Source organism: Sphaerodactylus townsendi, linkage group LG14 (assembly GCF_021028975.2).
Source record: "Sphaerodactylus townsendi isolate TG3544 linkage group LG14, MPM_Stown_v2.3, whole genome shotgun sequence".
NCBI classification, from domain to species: Eukaryota; Metazoa; Chordata; class Lepidosauria; order Squamata; family Sphaerodactylidae; genus Sphaerodactylus; species Sphaerodactylus townsendi.
Genome location: NC_059438.1, coordinates 26,086,080 through 26,103,078, shown reverse-complemented (window position 1 = coordinate 26,103,078; position 16,999 = coordinate 26,086,080). Strand labels below are relative to the sequence as shown.

Sequence of the window (16,999 nt, the reverse complement as noted above, 5' to 3'; positions counted from 1 at the left end):
ATATTGATAATAACCTGAGGACAAGTCTTCCAAAAAAAAGGCCAAAAAGCTCCTTTATTGATGACTGGGAAAACATGACAGAGTCCGGCCCCAGGAGTCTCCAGCTTCCTCCCTCCTCCTTCCTTTCTCTGTGGGTCACACAGAAGTCCCCTCCGGCGGTGCCTCCGGCGGTGCCTCCTTCTTCTTGTCGTCAGGCTTCATGGCAGGAAACAGCAGCACCTCCTAGAACAGACAGGAGGACCCTGCTCAGAGCTGGCAGCCCCCTTCCCATGGAATGGCCAAGGGATCCTCTGACCCCTTATTTGGAAGACTGACACACCACTCTGCAGACCTCTTTAAAGTGGCTCACAAATTTAGGGTGAATTCATAAAAACATAACACTGACTGGTGCAGCGGCACAGGCAAGGGGCCATCCCTGGGAAAAGCCTGCCCTTTGCAGGCAGGGGCACAGAGAAAAGACTTCCTGAGGAAGATGTCAACATGGCCTGTGCCTCGAGGGCCATAGCAGGCAAGAAGCAGTGCTCTGAGAATTGTACCCAAAAACAGGTGGGTAGGCAGAGGATGTCACTCAGGGGATTACGCTCTTGGTGATGTCAGGTCTGCGTGCACAGCTGAGTCTTCAAGAGGTGCTCGTGGCCGGGGATGAGGGTTGGCTGCATCTCCCCGTCAGGCACTAATGCTCTTGGAAGTACATCTGCTGCCCCAGTGTGGGAGGCAGCCCATAAACGTCATATTTTAAGTTCTTTGTTGGCCACACTCCCTAAAACTACCTGACGCAGCTCACAAAGCATTCACACACATCCAAAATGGCAACAATTATGACATCAGTGTAAACAAAAAAACGTAATGGAACGGCACCACAATAAAAGTCCAGTCAAAAATGGGGGGCACAGACGGCAATGCGCCTGGGCCAACTGAAACATTTTCCCCTGGGCCTAGAGCTGGGCAGAGGAGGAGCTGGAGTTAGTGCAGTGAGGAGGGAACTCCCCAGACCACAGCTGTGGCCCCCCACCTCCCTTATTTCACTAGGCCAGAGCCTCCCATCGCCACCTGGCAGACCACCTGTATGGGAGCAGCCATCCCTTCAAATGCCTGGAGTATGACTATTCATAGCTTTAGAGGAAAGAAACCAACATGCAAACAGAACAATTTTTTGAAGAGTGGTGTGATGTACCTCCGTATTCCCAAACCAAATTTATAATCTTAATTAGCAGGAAGCTTAGGTTGAGCTTGTTTTGAGGTTCTAGCAGGGGAGCGCAGCTATCGTATGCCCTTGACCGAAGAACGGTACACTCCTTCTATCTGGGATGGCCGTCCTCTTCCACTGAGCGCACAGCTTCGGGAGGGACGCACATGGAGTGGTGAGGGAGGTGGGGGACACCCGCCTAGCCAGCCAGATCAGCCGATTCAACTCTGGCAATCAGTGGGGTGACAGATGTCGCAGCCAGATCGCCCTCACATCATAGGTTGAAAGCATTGAAGACTGCACGCCCCCACCCACCCACCCTCCACATCCTGAACCCAAGAGGAATCCGCACCTTAATGTTGTTTGAGTCAGTAAGGAACATAGTCAGGCGGTCGATGCCCATGCCCCAGCCGGCTGTTGGGGGAAGCCCATATTCCAGAGCGGTGCAGAAGGTCTCATCAATGAACATAGCTTCATCATCTCCAGCAGCTTTGGCCTAGATTACAAAAGGGAACAGAAGCACAGGGAATTCCTGCAGCTGCCATCTGCCAGCAAAGGGATCAAGGCCCTTCCCTTGCCTGAGTCAGACACTTGCAGAGCAGAGCAACCAAGGCTACAGCATCCTGCAAGGCCCAATCTGAGCAGAGAATGAGGCACGGCCACCCCGGCAGCTTCCTGCATGTGGTCTTGTAGCCTCTGGGTTGGCCAGCAGCTGCCAGAATTGGTAGAGGAACTACCTGCCCTCTTATGGAAAACTGATCTTTTTTCACCAGGAGGTTCATGCCAGTGAGAAAGGGACGGGTCACACACTGCAAACTCCTCCTTTCAGCCACAAATTAAGGAAGAAACGCTCTTGGGTAGGAGCCAAGCAAGTATAAATGGCAGCATAAACGGCACTGACTATATGGAGCCACAAATCAAGATCATACATTCCTTTAGGGTGGCCAAGACTACGTTCTCTGACGTACAGATGCTCTGACAAAAGCCCTGCGCTGACCTCGCTACAGAAAACCCTGAACGAGACTCAACTGAGGCCATGCTGGCTACAAGGCCTGTACTTTACCCCCAAGTTGTGGGTCCAGCAAGTGCAAGGGGTGTCTAATGGGGGGGGGGGTTCCGCTTGTTTCTTTGTTCCTCCCATGCCTTAAGGGAGACAGCACATCTCTTGAATAAAGATCAACCCAATGTCCCTACAAACTCGGTTTGGGGGGGGGGGGGGGGGGGAGATGGGACAAAAAACTCAGAAGAGGCCTTTCCTCAGCCTCCAGTGCCCTGAGTGCAGTCAAACTCCAGCACCAATCCAAGGCCCATGCAGGCTCAGGGACCCATGAGGGGAACAGAAGCACAAGCACACGGGCCACATCGCACACACTGGCTCACTGGCATATGCAAGCCTCCCCCCCTTCAAGCCCACTCACAACACTACAGTTCAGTGGCTCAAGCAGGCACACTTCTAAGCATGATTCTGCACCTTTGCCTGATCTTCAAAGAGCTGCCGCTGCCGAAAAGGGTCGTTCAGCTCTGTGTACGCATTGCACACCTCCTTCTTCATTACAAAAAGCTCAAAGCGCTCAGTCAGCCCCTGCCGAAAGCGATGCCTGCGGAGACACAAAAGGGGAAGAAGACCAGAGCTCAAAGATGGTCCCAAGCAGCTCCCCTCAGTTCCTTCCCGCCCCCACCCCAGTTTTCAGTGGAATAAACAGATCTCGAGCGTACTCCCTCCAAAGATTCATTTTCCTTCACTTAGCAAGAGTTTAAAGCGCTGTTCCCCGATGGCTGAGAATCTGGTTTGCCCTCGGTCACCCTGCTTGGGAGGTTTCCAAAGTATTCTCCTCTGGTCATCAATTCTAGTTGAAGTTTAGAATTGCAAAACGACTGCTGAAGAATTATTAATTTTGCACAGCCCAGCCTGATTCATCAGACTTCTGAATACCTGTACAACTTTTCACATACTTACCATTTGGCCAAGGGACTCATGGTCTGAGGGTGATCACAGATAAATGTGGGGTTGATGCAGGTCACTTCCAAATACTCCCCCACCAGCTGGAAAAAAGGGGGAACCCCTTCAGTTGGATTGCTTAACCACCTCCACTACAGCCATTACACTCTGGCCTAAGAAGGCCAGCAAAAGAAGACCACGAGAAGACTTGCTTTTTACATCCTGTTTTCCTCTACCTTTAAGGAGTCTCAAAGCAACTTACAAGCCCCTTTCCCTTCCTCTCCCACAACAGGCACCTTTTGAGGTCGGTGGGGCTGAGGGAGTTTGGAGAGAGCTTTGACTAGCCCAAGGACCCACATCAGGCTTCATGTGGAGGATTAGGGAAACAAACCCAGTTCACCAGATTATTGTCTGCTGCTCATGTGGAGGAGTGGGGAAATAAACCCGGTTCTCCAGATTAGAGCCCACTGCTCATCTGAAGGTGTGGGAAATCAAACCCGATTCGTCGGATTAGAGTTTGATGTAGGTGGGGATGAGTGGGGAAATAAACTTGGTTCTCCACATTAGAGTCCACCACTCATGTGGAGAGGTAGGTAATCAAACCTGGTTCTCCACATCAGACTCTGCCACCTTTAACCGCTACATCATGCTTGCAGCTCTCTGAGTCACACGATAACACTCAGGGTGGTGAATACAGAGCTTGAAAGACCAAGGACTGACTCAGGGTAAGGTAGCTTCAAGCCCTTCCCTTTCCCCCTTGGCACCCCAGAGCCAATAAGAACTCCCTGGTGATAGGAACTCTGCCGTTCCTTACAAGGCTGGAGTAGGGATTACACAATCCTAAGTGAGCAAACAAGTTCAGCCAGATAGTTTATAGTCGCTGCACCTGGACAGAAGCATTTGACACCGCAACAGGAAGGCACCTGCTTCCTGGTGCTTCGAGTCAGAAGTTCAGCGAGATGGGTGCAGCCACCCCTCTGCAAAACGATTTGTGATTTGTCACAGGTCAGCTTAGCTTCCCTTCTGGCAACTGGGGAGGGGGAAATGCTGACTGCTATTCTCCCACCAGGAAAGCAGGAGGTGGTGGGGTGCTCCCCATCAGAGTTACAGAAGAAAGCAGGCTCCTCCCAGCCCCAGTGCAGCAGGCAGAAGTCCTAATAACCCTCCCCACTTCACACCAAGTGCAAAGGAGAGAAATGAAAGGTCAGGCCCCAGCCCAGCCGCCAGTCCTCCCAGGGGGGCTCAGGACTGAACTGCAGAAGCTCTGGGAGGGAGAGTCTGGTGGTCAAGGTCCACCTCCGCTACCTTATCAAGGAGCCGGGCAGTAGTCCGAGGCAGTGGGCATTCAACACCTCTCTCTTCACAGACAGCATCAAAGAATTTGCGGGTCTCTGTGGGCACAAAGCAAGAATAGTGCTGAGATTACTGCTTGTATCCTTTTCCCAGAGGACAGTCAGAACCAGGCACTGGGAACAGCAATCATTATCTCCTGGAGGTCTCAGTGTCAACACAGAACCAGAGAAGCCCTGCCAACGACTCCCCTGACTCTCCTGGAATGCTATCAGACAAAGCATCGTGATCCTAAGGAGCAGGACTTGAAATTCACCCGGCCAGTTTTACACAAAGGAATCAGCAACCAGTGCTGGGCCCCTTCTCCTGGGGCTCGAGGGAGTCCTCGCCTGCTTTGCCCTCCTCACCTTCTGTTTCAAACTGGTCTGTCCTAGGGAGTGTGATCCCCAGCACTCTCTCCAACTCGTCCACCATGCTGATTCTCCGGAAGGGTGGGGTGAAATCTATTTCGTATGCTTGACCTTCAGGGCCTTCAGGGTGGTAAGTGACCTTGTAACCGCCCGTGATCTGCTTCACCATTCCTGCAAGAAAAAAGCTAAACTTCACACCCACACGTGCTCATTTGCATTCCAAACACACATGCGAGCCCCCCACCCCTCCTTACCTGAAATCAGCTGCTCGGTGATCTCCATCAAGTCTTTGTAGTCAGCATAAGCCATATAAAATTCACACGTAGTGAACTCTGGGTTGTGCGTTAAATCAATGCCTTCATTTCGGAACTGGCGCCCAATTTCATAGACTCTGTCCATTCCTCCAACCACCAGCATCTAAAATACATAAAACCATTTGGTCTCTCCTTGTGAAGAGAAACAGAATTGCTGGCAGAAGCCAGGACTGCCTGATGCAAGGACACGTTTAAAGAGTCCCTCTCTCTGTTGAGCCCCTTCACATGAATCTGCCTCCTTTCGTCCCGGAGAACTCAACAGATATCTCAGCATGACCTGGGGTTTCCTTGGTGCAAGGCTGAGGTGGACTAGTGTCTGACGCTTGTCGGGGCATGCTGAAGAGAGACTGCTGGGACAGAGTTCACATACAGATAGAACAGTGGTTCTCAGCCTGGGGGTCGGGACCCCTTTGGGGGTCAAACGGCCCTTTCACAGGGGTCGCCTAAGACTCTCTGCATCAGTGTTCTCCATCTGTAAAATGGATAAATGTTAGGGTTGGGGGTCACCACAACATGAGGGACTGTATTAAAGGGTCGCGGCATTAGGAAGGCTGAGAACCACTGAGATAGGAAACAGTCAAAGTAGTCTGAACTCTATCAGTGTAAAGAGTTGCTACAGGAAGTGTGCCTTCCCAACCTAAAATGCAATCAAACAAGCAACACAACTCACACAGCCAAATGATGTCCTGTGGTTTTGACAGGCTCTGTGCTGGACCACTAACTTACATTAAGAGGCCTATCCACCTGTGTCTAGGTAGGTACCGGGCATGTCAGCTTCTTGGTGACTTGGCACCAGCTTCCCAACTTTAAGGAACATTTTGAGTCCCATATTAAGAAAGTGATGAAGAAGGGTCTAGCCCCTCCTAGACTGAAGGAGTACTTTCACAATATAGCATTACATTCCTCATTTTAAAAAAGAGAAAAAATTACATCTAACCATTTTGATTTAACTTTTGCACCAAACAGTATGGGTCTAGCTCACTGGAAATGGCCATCACTATATCCGTATTCCCACCAGTCAGTGATTGTGGCAAGAGCCTCTTTATGTTTACTCTCTTATTATTTATGTATTAACCAATCATAATCTTAAGAAGCCCCTTCCTAATGTGGATTAGTTTTGTTTTTTTAACTTCCACAGATGTTCTGCTAGGGTTAGCAGAATTTCCTCATGCTGCCATTGTTCTGCTGAGGAAATTTCTCCAATTGTGCAGGGATTTCTTCACTGTAATCACCTGCCCCTTGCCTCAGGTGATACATCAGGATTCGTCCCTGGCTACCACAGCATCATGCCAAGCAGGCCATCCCCTGCATACTCTGAGATCTTACCTTGTGATAGAGCTCTGGCGCTATCCTCATGTAGAGGTTCATGTCCAGTTCGTTGTGGTAGGTGATGAAGGGTTTTGCCACAGCCCCACCAGGGACGATGTTCATCATGGGTGTCTCAATCTAACAAAGTGGGTGGGGGGGAAACCAACAATGTCTGTTTTTCCTCCTATCAAGCAGCACTCGCTGGGGGCTGTTAAAGTGTCTTTCAGAAGCAAATCACACGCAAGCTGGCATCAGGGGAAATAAACACTCACCTCCAAAAAACCCAGCTCATCTAGGAAACTTCGAATGTATGTTATAATCTTTGCCCGGATAATGAACTTTTGTCTCACAAAATCATTAATAATTAAATCCAGGTATCTCTGCCGAAATCTGGTTTCCTGAAAGCAACATCTATGTTTAGAGCACAAAACACCAAGGAAAACTTAAAAGGACTGAGTTCTTCTTGGGATTCCCCAGAGACCCAGCTTGGACTAATACCTTGTCTTTGAGCCCAAAATGAAGATGAGGCAGCATGTGAAGACACGGAGAGAGCAGCGTGATTTCAGAAGGAATTATGCTCAACTCCCCTTTCTTTGTCTTGCCTGGGTTCCCCTGAACGCCAATAATGTCCCCACGGCGAAGCTTGTTGTTAATACAGAAGTATTCCTCTTCAGATTTGTAGTTTCTGAAATGTATTAAAGAAAAGTTAACCGTGGACAGGTGAAGAAGAGCCTAATTTCCTTAGGGCTGGAGAAGTGGATTTTCCTAAGATTCCTCTCTTTCACCTGTGTTTGCACCACTGAAAACATCAATTTGAGGATGACTATCCATACTGCTGGCTTACATTTGTTTTGCCAGGGGCCACATTGTTCCTTTTGGAGCAAGACTGCCACTTGCTTGTTAACGCCACTGGTGTCATCTCTTAGCTGTTCCATATACCTTGAGTTTCAATTACTGTAAATTCACAGCACAACCCCCAGCCCCAAAACTGAAAGTGCTTTGGGATGGGACTCAGCTCAGGATTATGCAAGCATTGCCCAATGGTGCAGCAAAGCAATTCAGGAGCACCAGCAAGCCCCACCTGCAGCCAGCCCCCAGCACACCCATCACTCCACTGCAGGGGGGGCAGGCCCAGGGTATAGGAGGAGCTCATCATCTTGCTAAGCCTCTCCAGCCCTAAAATATTCCTCACAACTGGTGTGAAGTTCTGCCAACAAAAGGATGGTGCAGCCCACAGATGCCCATGCAAGGACAAAGTACCCTGCTACAGCCACTGTCCGATCCACAAGCACACCTTCGCTAAGAACACCAACTAAGGGAGCCCCCCAGAAAGCCCCACTAGAACATGACATAACTCAGGTCATGCAGGACAGTCCTCTCTCTAAAGTCCCTTACAGCCCGCTAAGTCTGTAAATCATTTTCTTTCCCATTATACCCAAACTGTTAAGACCCAGGAAAGCAATGATTACACCCACAATAAGAATAATAGGCGTAGCTCTTACAACTTCTCTGGGGACACTTACCTGGAGTTTGCCATAACTTGCAGCTTAACTCCCTCTCCACGAAGATCGTAGAAGATCAGCTTCCCTCCAGAGGCACGTTTTGCATGGACCCGACCTATAGGACAAATTATAGCAGGACCCAGGAAGGAGAGCTGCTGCTAATCCAACTGAATCAGTGGTCTGACTCAGCATAAGGCAGCTTCACACATCCATGGTGGAAAATGACCATCAAGTCGCAGTCCATCTATGGTGACCGCACTGGGTTTTCAAGACAAGAGACCCATCCAGAGGTGGTTTGCAATTGCCTGACTCTGCATAGCAACCCTGCCCTTGCTTGGTGGTCTCCCATACAAGTAGTGACCCTCCTTAGCTTCCCAGATCAGGCCGATCCTTAGTAAATAAAAAGTAAGCAGATAAATAAGCAGCAGTGACGTCCTTGCTCAGACTGGCAGCATGGAGCCTCACAGCTTCTCTGTTAAACCTTCACCACAGGCCAATCTCACAGAGTGGTGGCACACAAATGGCTAGAGCATGAGACCTCCACATGGGACAGGACAGCTTCCCACGGGACCTGCCTGAAGGACTCCACAAGGTACTGAAGTTCCACTGCCCTCCCCCGGGACCACCATGTCAATTATGAGGCTGGCTGCGCTTGCCTGTACAGTTCCACCAACAACACCTTATAACTCTACCATCACTCTCGTCATGAAAGGTCAGTGCTAAGCCTTTACCTGCAACTCTCACCGTGATGTCAGTCAAGTGCTCCCCTGCCTTTAGATGGCTGTACTTCTCTATGAAATCCATAAGCGACAGATCCACGTGGAACTTGTGCGGATAGGGATCTTCAGGTGTGCCCTTCAACAGCTGGATGGCTTGGCTGCGGATCTTGTAGTATTGCTGCAGGGGAGAGGGGGGATGCCTCAAAATCCCAGCTACACGCTGCACACATCGCAAAGGCAGTCAAGTCGCGCGCGCACACCAGGAAAGCCTCCACCGCCTGGCCAGAGACTCTCGGCCGCTTTGCGGGAGAAACCGCACAAGGAGGAGCAAAGCTCCCCCAACCCCCCACTCTGCTCCAGCAGCGCTAGGGGCCTCCGCGGCCGGCCGAGCCGGGGCCGGGCACGCACTCCCGCAGCCCCCCCTCCCTGGCGGCTCACGGTGGGGTCCAGCAGGGCATCCTCGTCGGGGGCTGGCGGGGCCGGCGGCTTCTCGCCATCCTCCTTGTGCTTGGCCTCCTTCTCCGCCACTTTCCTCTCGGCCTTCAGGCGCCTCTTCAGCTCACTGCAAGAGTAGAAGAAGAGTTTGGATTTATATCCCCCCTTTCTCTCCTGTAGGAGACTCAAAGGGGCTGACAATCTCCTTGCCCTTCCCCCCTCACAACAAACACCCTGTGAGGTAGGTGGGGCTGAGAGAGCTCCGAGAAGCTGTGACTAGCCCAAGGTCACCCAGCTGGCGTGTGTGGGAGTGTACAGGCTAACCTGAATCCCCCAGATAAGCCTCCACAACTCAAGCGGCAGAGCTGGGAATCAAACCCGGTTCCTCCAGATTAGATACACGAGCTCTCAACCTCCTACGCCACTGCTGCTCCGGAGAAGAGCAGCAGTGAAGAGAAGAGAAGAGAAGACCCGGCGGCGTCAGGGGCCCTGTCCGCCCGCCCGACCAGCCCGCTGCTGCCGGAGAGTGACCGACCTCGGCGGGCCCCCAGGAGGAGGAGGAGGGCGGCTGCAGCTGCGCAGAGGCGGGAGGGCCCGGGCTGACGACGGCGGTGGCGGAGGCAGCAGCAGCAGCAGCCGCCGCAGCCTCCGGGCCCAGCCCAGCATCGAACTCACTTCTTGCTGAGGCGGGCCTCGGCCGCCGGCGCCGCTTCCCCCGCCGGGAGCCCCGTCGCCGCGGACGCCGCCATCTTGCCGGCCGCAGACAGTTCCGGAAGCGGAAGCGTGTTCCGCTCCCCATCACTGCGCCTGCGCAGCAGTAGCTGTCGCCGCTGGAGCGCGAGCCGCGGGCGGGAGGAGCTCTGAGCATGCGCGCAGCGGCTCTCTGTTCCGCGTGGCCGGCGCTGGACGTCCTGCGGCGGGAGCGTCGTCCCCGTAAGCCCGGCCCGCCTCCCCGCCTCCTTCCCTCCGGCTGCAGCGCTGGGCCCCCGTCCTCGGCTCCTTTTCTTCCCGGCCGTCCCTTCCTCCGCTGCCCGCCCCGCCCTGCAGTGTTGTGCCTCCTGTCGTTTCTTTCCGACGCTCGTTCTTTCTGGCGAAACGCCCATTCGCGGGGTTCGTGCGAGGAGCTTCCCCAGCCAGGCCAGCCTGTCCCATTGCACGTGTCATTGCAAGAAATGCATTTATGTAGCTACTTCGTGTGTACTCGGCCCACTGGGGACCCAAATGCTGCCCATCATCCTGACAACAACCCTGTAAGCTGGTTTAGTCTGAGACTGCGAATGGCACAAGGTCAGCCTGTAAGCTTACGGGCTGGCAGTTTGTGTCTCCCACAGTTAGTCTGACATACCGCCAACCATGGTTGTCATATAGAGAATGCCACAGCCAATTCGTTTAGCTGTGCAGGAGTCCATCCGCTGGGCAAGGTTTCCAGAGCACCTGGTGACTTCTGCTCCACTGTTGCAAGGCATAAGGTTGTTTAATTGCAGCACGAGAGTGGTTAGATCAGAGTCTTAGGGACCGGCAGGGATTTTTGGTGCTACCGGACTCAGCTCTTAACAGTTACTGTCCAAGACATGAGAGTGGTGACTGAAGCTCGACGTCTTTTTCTCTCTTTAAAGCGGCATCACAGAGAAAGAAAGCAATGGGTGAACCCCAGCAAAAGGACTCAAGGCACATGACAAAAGGATCAAAGGCTCCCAGCATTTTCCAGCTGGCAAATCAAGAATTTGAGAGCAATGAGGTACTGACGCCTGAGTGCGTAATCAGTTTGCTTGTTCTGCTTTTGTGTTTGATGTTTGAGTGAGCGTCCATTATAGACCTCTTTGGTATGCTTAAAAGCCCTGCTGTTCCTGTTCCTGCAGCTCCTGGCCTGGCCAAGCGAGCCGGCTGTCCAAAGAAAAGTGAGTGCTGGCCAGATCTTCCCTTTTAGAGCCTGGCCATGGTAGCTAGGTGTCTGTTTTGGCCATTGCGAATGTGGTTCTCTGCACAGCATGTTCTAGGGAGAACCGTTCTGAACCCCATCAAGAAGCAGCCTGTTGGACTGGTTGTTGAGGGTTTTCCGGGCTGTGTGGGACCTCTCCATGATACCCCTCTGAAGATGCCAGCCACAGAGGCAGGCAAAACATTAGGAACAAGATCTACCAGACCACGGCCACACAGCCCGGAAAGCCCACAACAACCGGTTGAATCCGGCTGTGAAAGCCTTCGACAATACATCAGCCTGTTGGAGATGCTCATCCTGCAATGTTCTTCCTCTGGCCGCTTCTAGTGGGAAAGTGAGAGCCCTTCGGGAGAGACACTGCTGAAATCGCCTGCAACGTCTGAAGAAACGTTCCCCAGTTCCAGAACCCAGGGGGCAAAGCTGATGTCTCCAGAAGGTCCTGCTGCACTTCAGAATGAGCCCCTGGGAGGAGACCCGCCTGCAGCGCCCTCTTCTGAGCAGGCGGCCCTGGAAGACATGAAGCGCTTCATGGAAGAGTGTGGGGTGGACCTGGAAACTGTGGCTCAAGCTTTTTTGAAAACCAGCGGGGAGGTCGCAGCAGTGGCCCGTTGCCTGCGGAGTGGCCCACATTCCAAGGACCGGCCCCCTCTTTGGACCAGACAGGATGACTTAGACTTGCTGACAGGTGACAATCAACTCAGAAGCCAGCTTATAGCCAAGTATGGAAAAGAGAACGTGAACAGGCGGGTGGCTTTCAGGAAGAATTAGTTTGTGTTGTGTTCAGCGCTCCTTTTTGGTGCACATTTTCCTTTGTGGAGGCCGTGGGCAGTTTGCGGTAACAGAGGCACGCCACGCCTGATGCCAAGGCCAAGGACTTGCATCCTAATCTCTGTTTTGCCTGAAATGACTGTTGTGGCAGATAGTACTGCTGACTGAAATCACGGTTGTAGCAGTTTGGTGATTTTTGAATTGGCAATAAACTGCTCAAGTCTGTTCCCAGAACTGAGTCACAGCTGGTTTTCAATCTCTACAGCCTAGGGCCATGGTGGCAAACCTATAGCACTCCAGATGTTCATGGACTACAATTCCCATCACCCCCTGCCAGCATGGCCAATTGGTTCGCCACCACTGGCCTAGGGGCTCTCGATTATACATGCCCCAGAATCTAGAATGTGATGTTTCCCATTCGTTCAACTCAGTAGTCAGCCAACTGTGGCTGGCTGAACTCTTGGTGAACATTAAATTTACAGCATTGGCACATGGTTTGATGCCCACATTTGGATACTTCCCAGCTCCTCCACATGCAGCTTGCTGGGTGACCTTGGGCTAGCCACAGTTCTCACAGAACTCTCTCAGCCATGCCTACCTCACAAGGTGTCTCTTGTGGGGAAGGGGAGGAGTTTGTAAGCCGTTTTTAGACTCCTTGCAGGAGAAACGGGCAAGGTGTCGTGATCTGCCAAACTATTTTCTCCGCCACACACATGTACACACACATGCCGCTCAGTCTGTTATCCCAGCCTGCCTCTGGCTGTTATCCCACCAGCCTCTCCAAATTTCACCCGTGTCTCCAGTTCACTTGCGCGCACACCTTGCCAGGTGGACCACACCTTTCCAGGTGGTTTTTGCCCCGTGGCTACTGGGAGGTGACAGAGTCTTCAGACCTCTCCAAGGTTTGCCATTCAATAAAGTCTGCCTTGTGCCACAATTGTCTGTCTGTCACATCAGAAGCGCCATCCCACCACATCTGTGACTCCCGCTGAGGGCTGCCAAGGGCTCACGGGGGACGGTGCAGGTGCCGCAAGCCCCCCATCACGGTCGTCTGCCAAACATAGCAGGGCCCAGCAGCCACCTCCGAGGCTGACCTCCCACCTGACACCCCCCGCCACTCACCTGACTAGCTGCTGGGTGGAGAAGGGGTGGGCCAACCTGGGGTGGTCTAGCAGGTGAATGAGACACTGTGGTGGTTACAGTGCAGAACTCAGACCCAGATCCCTGCTTGTCCCATGAAAGGTGGCTGGTTGGCCTTGGGCCATTTGCCGACTCTCAGCCTGGCCTGCCCCTCGGGCTGGCTGTGAGCATGAAGCAGGACAGGGGAAGGGTGTCCGCCATGCTGGCCCCCTCAAGGGAGAAAGGTGGGCTTTTAATGGAGTAAGAAGGGCTCTGCCACCGAGGGGAGACATCCAGGAAGGGGCCACTGAGGGGCCAGGGGGGTCACTGGAGTCAACACCTAGCTTTGGGGAGGAGTCAGTGCAGCAGGCAAACTTGATGTCTTTGGAAGGGGTGGATAGCTGGGTGAGATGCTGCAGCCGGTGTGTGGGGGTGGGGGTGGCTCAGAGCCTTTGCAGGGAACCTGGGGTGGCAACTGAGTGAGGGTGGCTAGAGGTTTGCTGTGGAGGCACCAGGGGCCCCCACAGATGTCACAAAGGACAACCGGGGTGAACGACTGACAGCCTCGTCTGCTGGGAGCGATGGGGGAAGCTGGAATGCCCATCGGATGTACTGGCAGCCTGGAATGCAAAAGGGCTGTGTTGGATGCCGTGGCCATTCATAACTGCACCCAGAAGTTGCAATGAGTGCGTAATGGCTTTCAGAGGACAGACTCTGGGCGTGGAGGAGTTGCTCCAGAAGTGGAGTGAGAGTGCCAGGAGCGGAAGGAAACTCATTGCAGTCCTCGGGCAGCTGAGGGCATCTCTGCATCCCCCCCACATCTTAAGCCCTCCAATGGCTCCTGCCCCACTGCTGGTAGGAGTGGCCAGCAGTCCCCTCGGCCGCGTGGCTGAGCTGCTGCTAGATGCTCCCGCTGGTGAGCAGAGGACACTGTCACTGGACAGACCCTCCCTGCTGTGACCCTGAGCCCCTGCCAAGGGGAGGGCAGCCTTTGTGCCCCTTCAGCCGAGGGCCTGCTTGGGATCTCCACAGAAGGGCTTGCCGGGCCCTCGGCCACTCTGCCAGCTGTCCAGCGACTGTTGATCCAGCCCAGTTCCTTTCAGGGGGCGGGGGGAGGTACATCACAGACATGGAACCTGGACCCCTGGCCCTGCCCTTCCCTTTCCCTTGGCTCTGGCAAGTGTGGGGGTGGGGTCTCTGCTCTTGCCAGCCCCTGAGAAGTCCTGCCTGTCGTGTCAGTCACGGCTCAGCCAGTGCAACACCCAGCTGGGATGCAGCAGCACAGTTGCTGAGGACTCTGGCACAGTTCCTGTCAGTCACGCACTAACGAAACCCTGCATGGAGCAGCCGAGGGCTGCATTAGCTCCACCAGTGGTCAGCCATGAGGCAGCCGGCAGCACTCCGGATTGTGCTGCCCGTTGCCCTCCCCCCTTGATCTCACTGGTCATTTTTGCTTCATCCAGGTCTTTGTGCAGATCTGGCTTACAATAGTCAGGTTATTTCCCCACCAGTGTGACAGCAAGGAACTTTAAAACTGCCCGTAGGATTCAAGCTTTGTCTCTTGGCCCAGCCCAAAGTCTGGATGGTCAGATCCCCACTGGAACCTTGCGTCCCTAAACAAAGACCTCCCCACTCACTCACTCACTCAGCAAACTGTTCCTCAGACCTCCAGTCCAGATCTCTGGTGGTCAGAGCTCTAGTTTCCCTCTGAGAACCCCCACTCCAGTTCACTGAGCTTTTCTGCTTGCTTTGCCAGCTCCTCACTCTGCTGCTCAGACATCCACCTCAAGCCCTTGGAGCGAAGGTTGTCTGCCCCCTCCCTGAAACCTCCCAGCATCTTCCCTTCCACATCTCATAAGGCCTGATCCCTCACAAGTGCATGTGTGCTCTTGGGATCATTGGTTCTAGGGTGTATAGTGCATGTTTTTTACATTTTTATCTTAATTTGGATACGCTAAAGTTGTTTGTATCTGTTTACAATAGCTTCTGCCGTGCTCCTTTTATTTTGGGATATCCTTACTGAGACTCATCCTGGTATACACAGGCTACAAGATATCGGGGTTACCCTCCTGGAACCTCATAACAGCTAATTAAGCCTGCCTGGATCCAGCTTGGGTGACAAGGGGGGGAGTCCTCCCCGGCAAGAACAGGCAGGCAATTGAGCCTCATGGCCAGTGTTGCGTTCTCTTGCTCAGCGAATGAATGACTTCAGCTACTCCTCGGCTGAGGTTGCAGCTCTGCTCAGGCCGGGCAAAAAGGAGCTGAATGTCACCCCGGAGTTGATTTGGAACAACTATGATGAAAAGACAGAGGCTATCTGAGGAAGTTAAGTATAGATGCTGGGGGGTGGGGGGGGGGAGATTAATGAAGTTGTAAACAGAGTTGGATATCAAAATGCTGCTGACGTTGAATGTGTCGTCACCCTGATGATGTGTGCTTGTCTACATCACACTGCAAATTAGGATCTGTCCAACTTCCATGGTACAATTTTATCCACAAGTGTTTTATTGACCACCAACGCCAGCTGAGGACAAGGCATCCTTTCCTCATATCACTTGGTGGACACTCTGCTTATAACAATAACTGCTCTTCCTTGACCAAATCAAAAAACTGGGAAAAAAACATTTGCAAGAGAACAACCGAAACAAAAATCGAAACAACTATTTACGAGAGTTCAGAATTAGCCTCCATTCTGGTGTATCTCAGCATCCTCATAGTTCCCTCCTAGCAATGCTGTAGGAAGATTATGGAAGAAGAAACATTACTGGGTGCTAGGGGTGAGGATTTGTTTGTACAGGTTTTTCAAGCTTTGTTTGAAATATGATCTCTTATCCAGGGATTCTGACTATTTGATCTGGCCAGTTCGCTGTAGGTGGATTAAAGAGACTTAGACTTTTGAGATGAATGGGAGCTGTATCTGCCAAAGCAGGTTAATTGTCTTGGGCTCTTACACATGATAGTTCATGCATAAACAGATTAAGGCAGGATCAGGAGCTCCTTTGTTGAAAAGAAGAGGAATTCATTTGCTCAGATAGTTTATGCAAAAAGAAGTAACGTGCATCCAAAAAACTAGCAGATTTATTTAATTTTAAAATGGAGCTCATTTCGCCTATTGTGTGATGAAAGTCTCAGTCAGCAGGACGTATACAGGCAGGAGTGGGGGGAAGGACTATTTTGTGTGAGGGACGGGGGTGGAGGGAACACTTCTATACTGATGAGCAAAGGTGGGGTATCTGTTTTTATAATATCTTTCCTCCTGCCACAAATGGATTCTGCTCCTGCCTGTGGATTCTTTCTGTCCTATAAAGCTGGTGTCTTCTATTGGTGGAATGTTGGTCTGGAGAAACCCAGATTCAAATCACCCTGCCCAGGTGTGGCAGGGCCAGACACAAGCTACTTAATTGAGCACACGTGCATAAAATCCCTCCCCCTTAGCAGGGTTTAAACCTGCCTCCATTCTGTGTCCTACTGAGTACGTTCCCCCAGTAAGCGGTTGGGAAAATGCCTGGAACATTTGCTGTATGTTTTTCTCTTATCCAAGTGTGTGTGTCCTCTTGCCCCATTTCTCAGGGTGTTTCTTCATAAGAACATAAGAACAAGCCAGCTGGATCAGACCAGAGTCCATCTAGTCCAGCTCTCTGCTACTCGCAGTGGCCCACCAGGTGCCTTGGGGAGCTCACAGGCAGGATGGGAAAGCAATGGCCTTCTGCTGCTGCTGCTCCCAAGCACCTGGACTGTTAAGGCATTTGCAATCTCAGATCAAAGAGGATCAAGATTGGTAGCCATAAATCGACTTCTCCTCCATAAATCTGTCCAAGCCCCTTTTAAAGCTGTCCAGGTGAGTGGCCATCACCACCTCCTGTGGCAGCATATTCCAAACACCAATCACACGTTGCGTGAAGAGAAGTGTTTCCTTTTATTAGTCCTAATTCTTCCCCCCAGCATTTTCAATGAATGCCCCCTGGTTCTAGTATTGTGAGAGAGAGAAATTTCTCTCTGTCAACATTTTCTACCCCATGCATAATTTTATAGACTTCGATCATATCCCCGCTCAGACGTCTCCTCTCCAA

The 16,999-nt window shown here is 52.2% G+C and overlaps 2 protein-coding genes across 5 annotated transcripts; one reads left to right on the top strand and one right to left on the bottom strand.

The window, feature by feature from the left end:
• Positions 1 to 27: 27 nt before the first annotated feature.
• Positions 28 to 9,943, bottom strand: KARS1 (lysyl-tRNA synthetase 1). Of its 3 annotated transcripts, none has more exons than XM_048515912.1 (14): positions 9,779 to 9,943; positions 9,107 to 9,230; positions 8,681 to 8,846; positions 7,971 to 8,064; positions 6,946 to 7,132; positions 6,720 to 6,845; positions 6,466 to 6,585; positions 5,080 to 5,242; positions 4,823 to 4,996; positions 4,431 to 4,516; positions 3,144 to 3,229; positions 2,658 to 2,784; positions 1,539 to 1,682; positions 28 to 222 (listed from the first exon to the last, which is right to left on the bottom strand). In XM_048515912.1, exons 1-14 carry the CDS (start codon positions 9,850 to 9,852, stop codon positions 136 to 138), a joined length of 1,758 nt encoding a protein of 585 aa, XP_048371869.1. In that variant the 5' UTR covers positions 9,853 to 9,943; the 3' UTR covers positions 28 to 135. The 3 variants fall into 3 exon arrangements, with proteins under 3 accessions (XP_048371869.1, XP_048371868.1, XP_048371870.1); XM_048515911.1 differs by lacking the exon at positions 9,779 to 9,943 and adding an exon at positions 9,639 to 9,772; XM_048515913.1 differs by lacking the exon at positions 9,107 to 9,230 and having other exon boundaries at positions 9,779 to 9,846.
• LOC125443658 (TERF2 interacting protein) lies at positions 9,926 to 12,041 on the top strand. Of its 2 annotated transcripts, none has more exons than XM_048515914.1 (3): positions 9,926 to 10,036; positions 10,720 to 10,841; positions 11,370 to 12,041. In XM_048515914.1, exons 1-3 carry the CDS (start codon positions 9,970 to 9,972, stop codon positions 11,808 to 11,810), a joined length of 630 nt encoding a protein of 209 aa, XP_048371871.1. In that variant the 5' UTR covers positions 9,926 to 9,969; the 3' UTR covers positions 11,811 to 12,041. The 2 variants fall into 2 exon arrangements, with proteins under 2 accessions (XP_048371871.1, XP_048371873.1); XM_048515916.1 differs by lacking the exon at positions 9,926 to 10,036 and adding an exon at positions 10,231 to 10,353.
• The last annotated feature ends 4,958 nt before the right edge of the window (positions 12,042 to 16,999 follow it).

What these genes read in the sequence shown, in the direction of transcription:
- KARS1 (XM_048515911.1), bottom strand. Translation starts at nt 9,769, where the DNA reads ATGCTGGGCTGGGCCCGGAGGCTGCGGCGGCTGCTGCTGCTGCTGCCT. An exon ending in ATGAGTCCCTTGGCCAAATG is followed by an intron (nt 2,785 to 3,143) that starts GTAAGTATGTGA and finishes GTGTCTCCGCAG; the next exon opens with GCATCGCTTTCGGCAGGGGC. An exon ending in CTGACTCAAACAACATTAAG is followed by an intron (nt 223 to 1,538) that starts GTGCGGATTCCT and finishes TGTCTGTTCTAG; the next exon opens with GAGGTGCTGCTGTTTCCTGC.
- LOC125443658 (XM_048515914.1), top strand. Translation starts at nt 9,970, where the DNA reads ATGCGCGCAGCGGCTCTCTGTTCCGCGTGGCCGGCGCTGGACGTCCTG. An exon ending in GCGGCGGGAGCGTCGTCCCC is followed by an intron (nt 10,037 to 10,719) that starts GTAAGCCCGGCC and finishes CTCTCTTTAAAG; the next exon opens with CGGCATCACAGAGAAAGAAA. An exon ending in AAGAATTTGAGAGCAATGAG is followed by an intron (nt 10,842 to 11,369) that starts GTACTGACGCCT and finishes GGCCGCTTCTAG; the next exon opens with TGGGAAAGTGAGAGCCCTTC.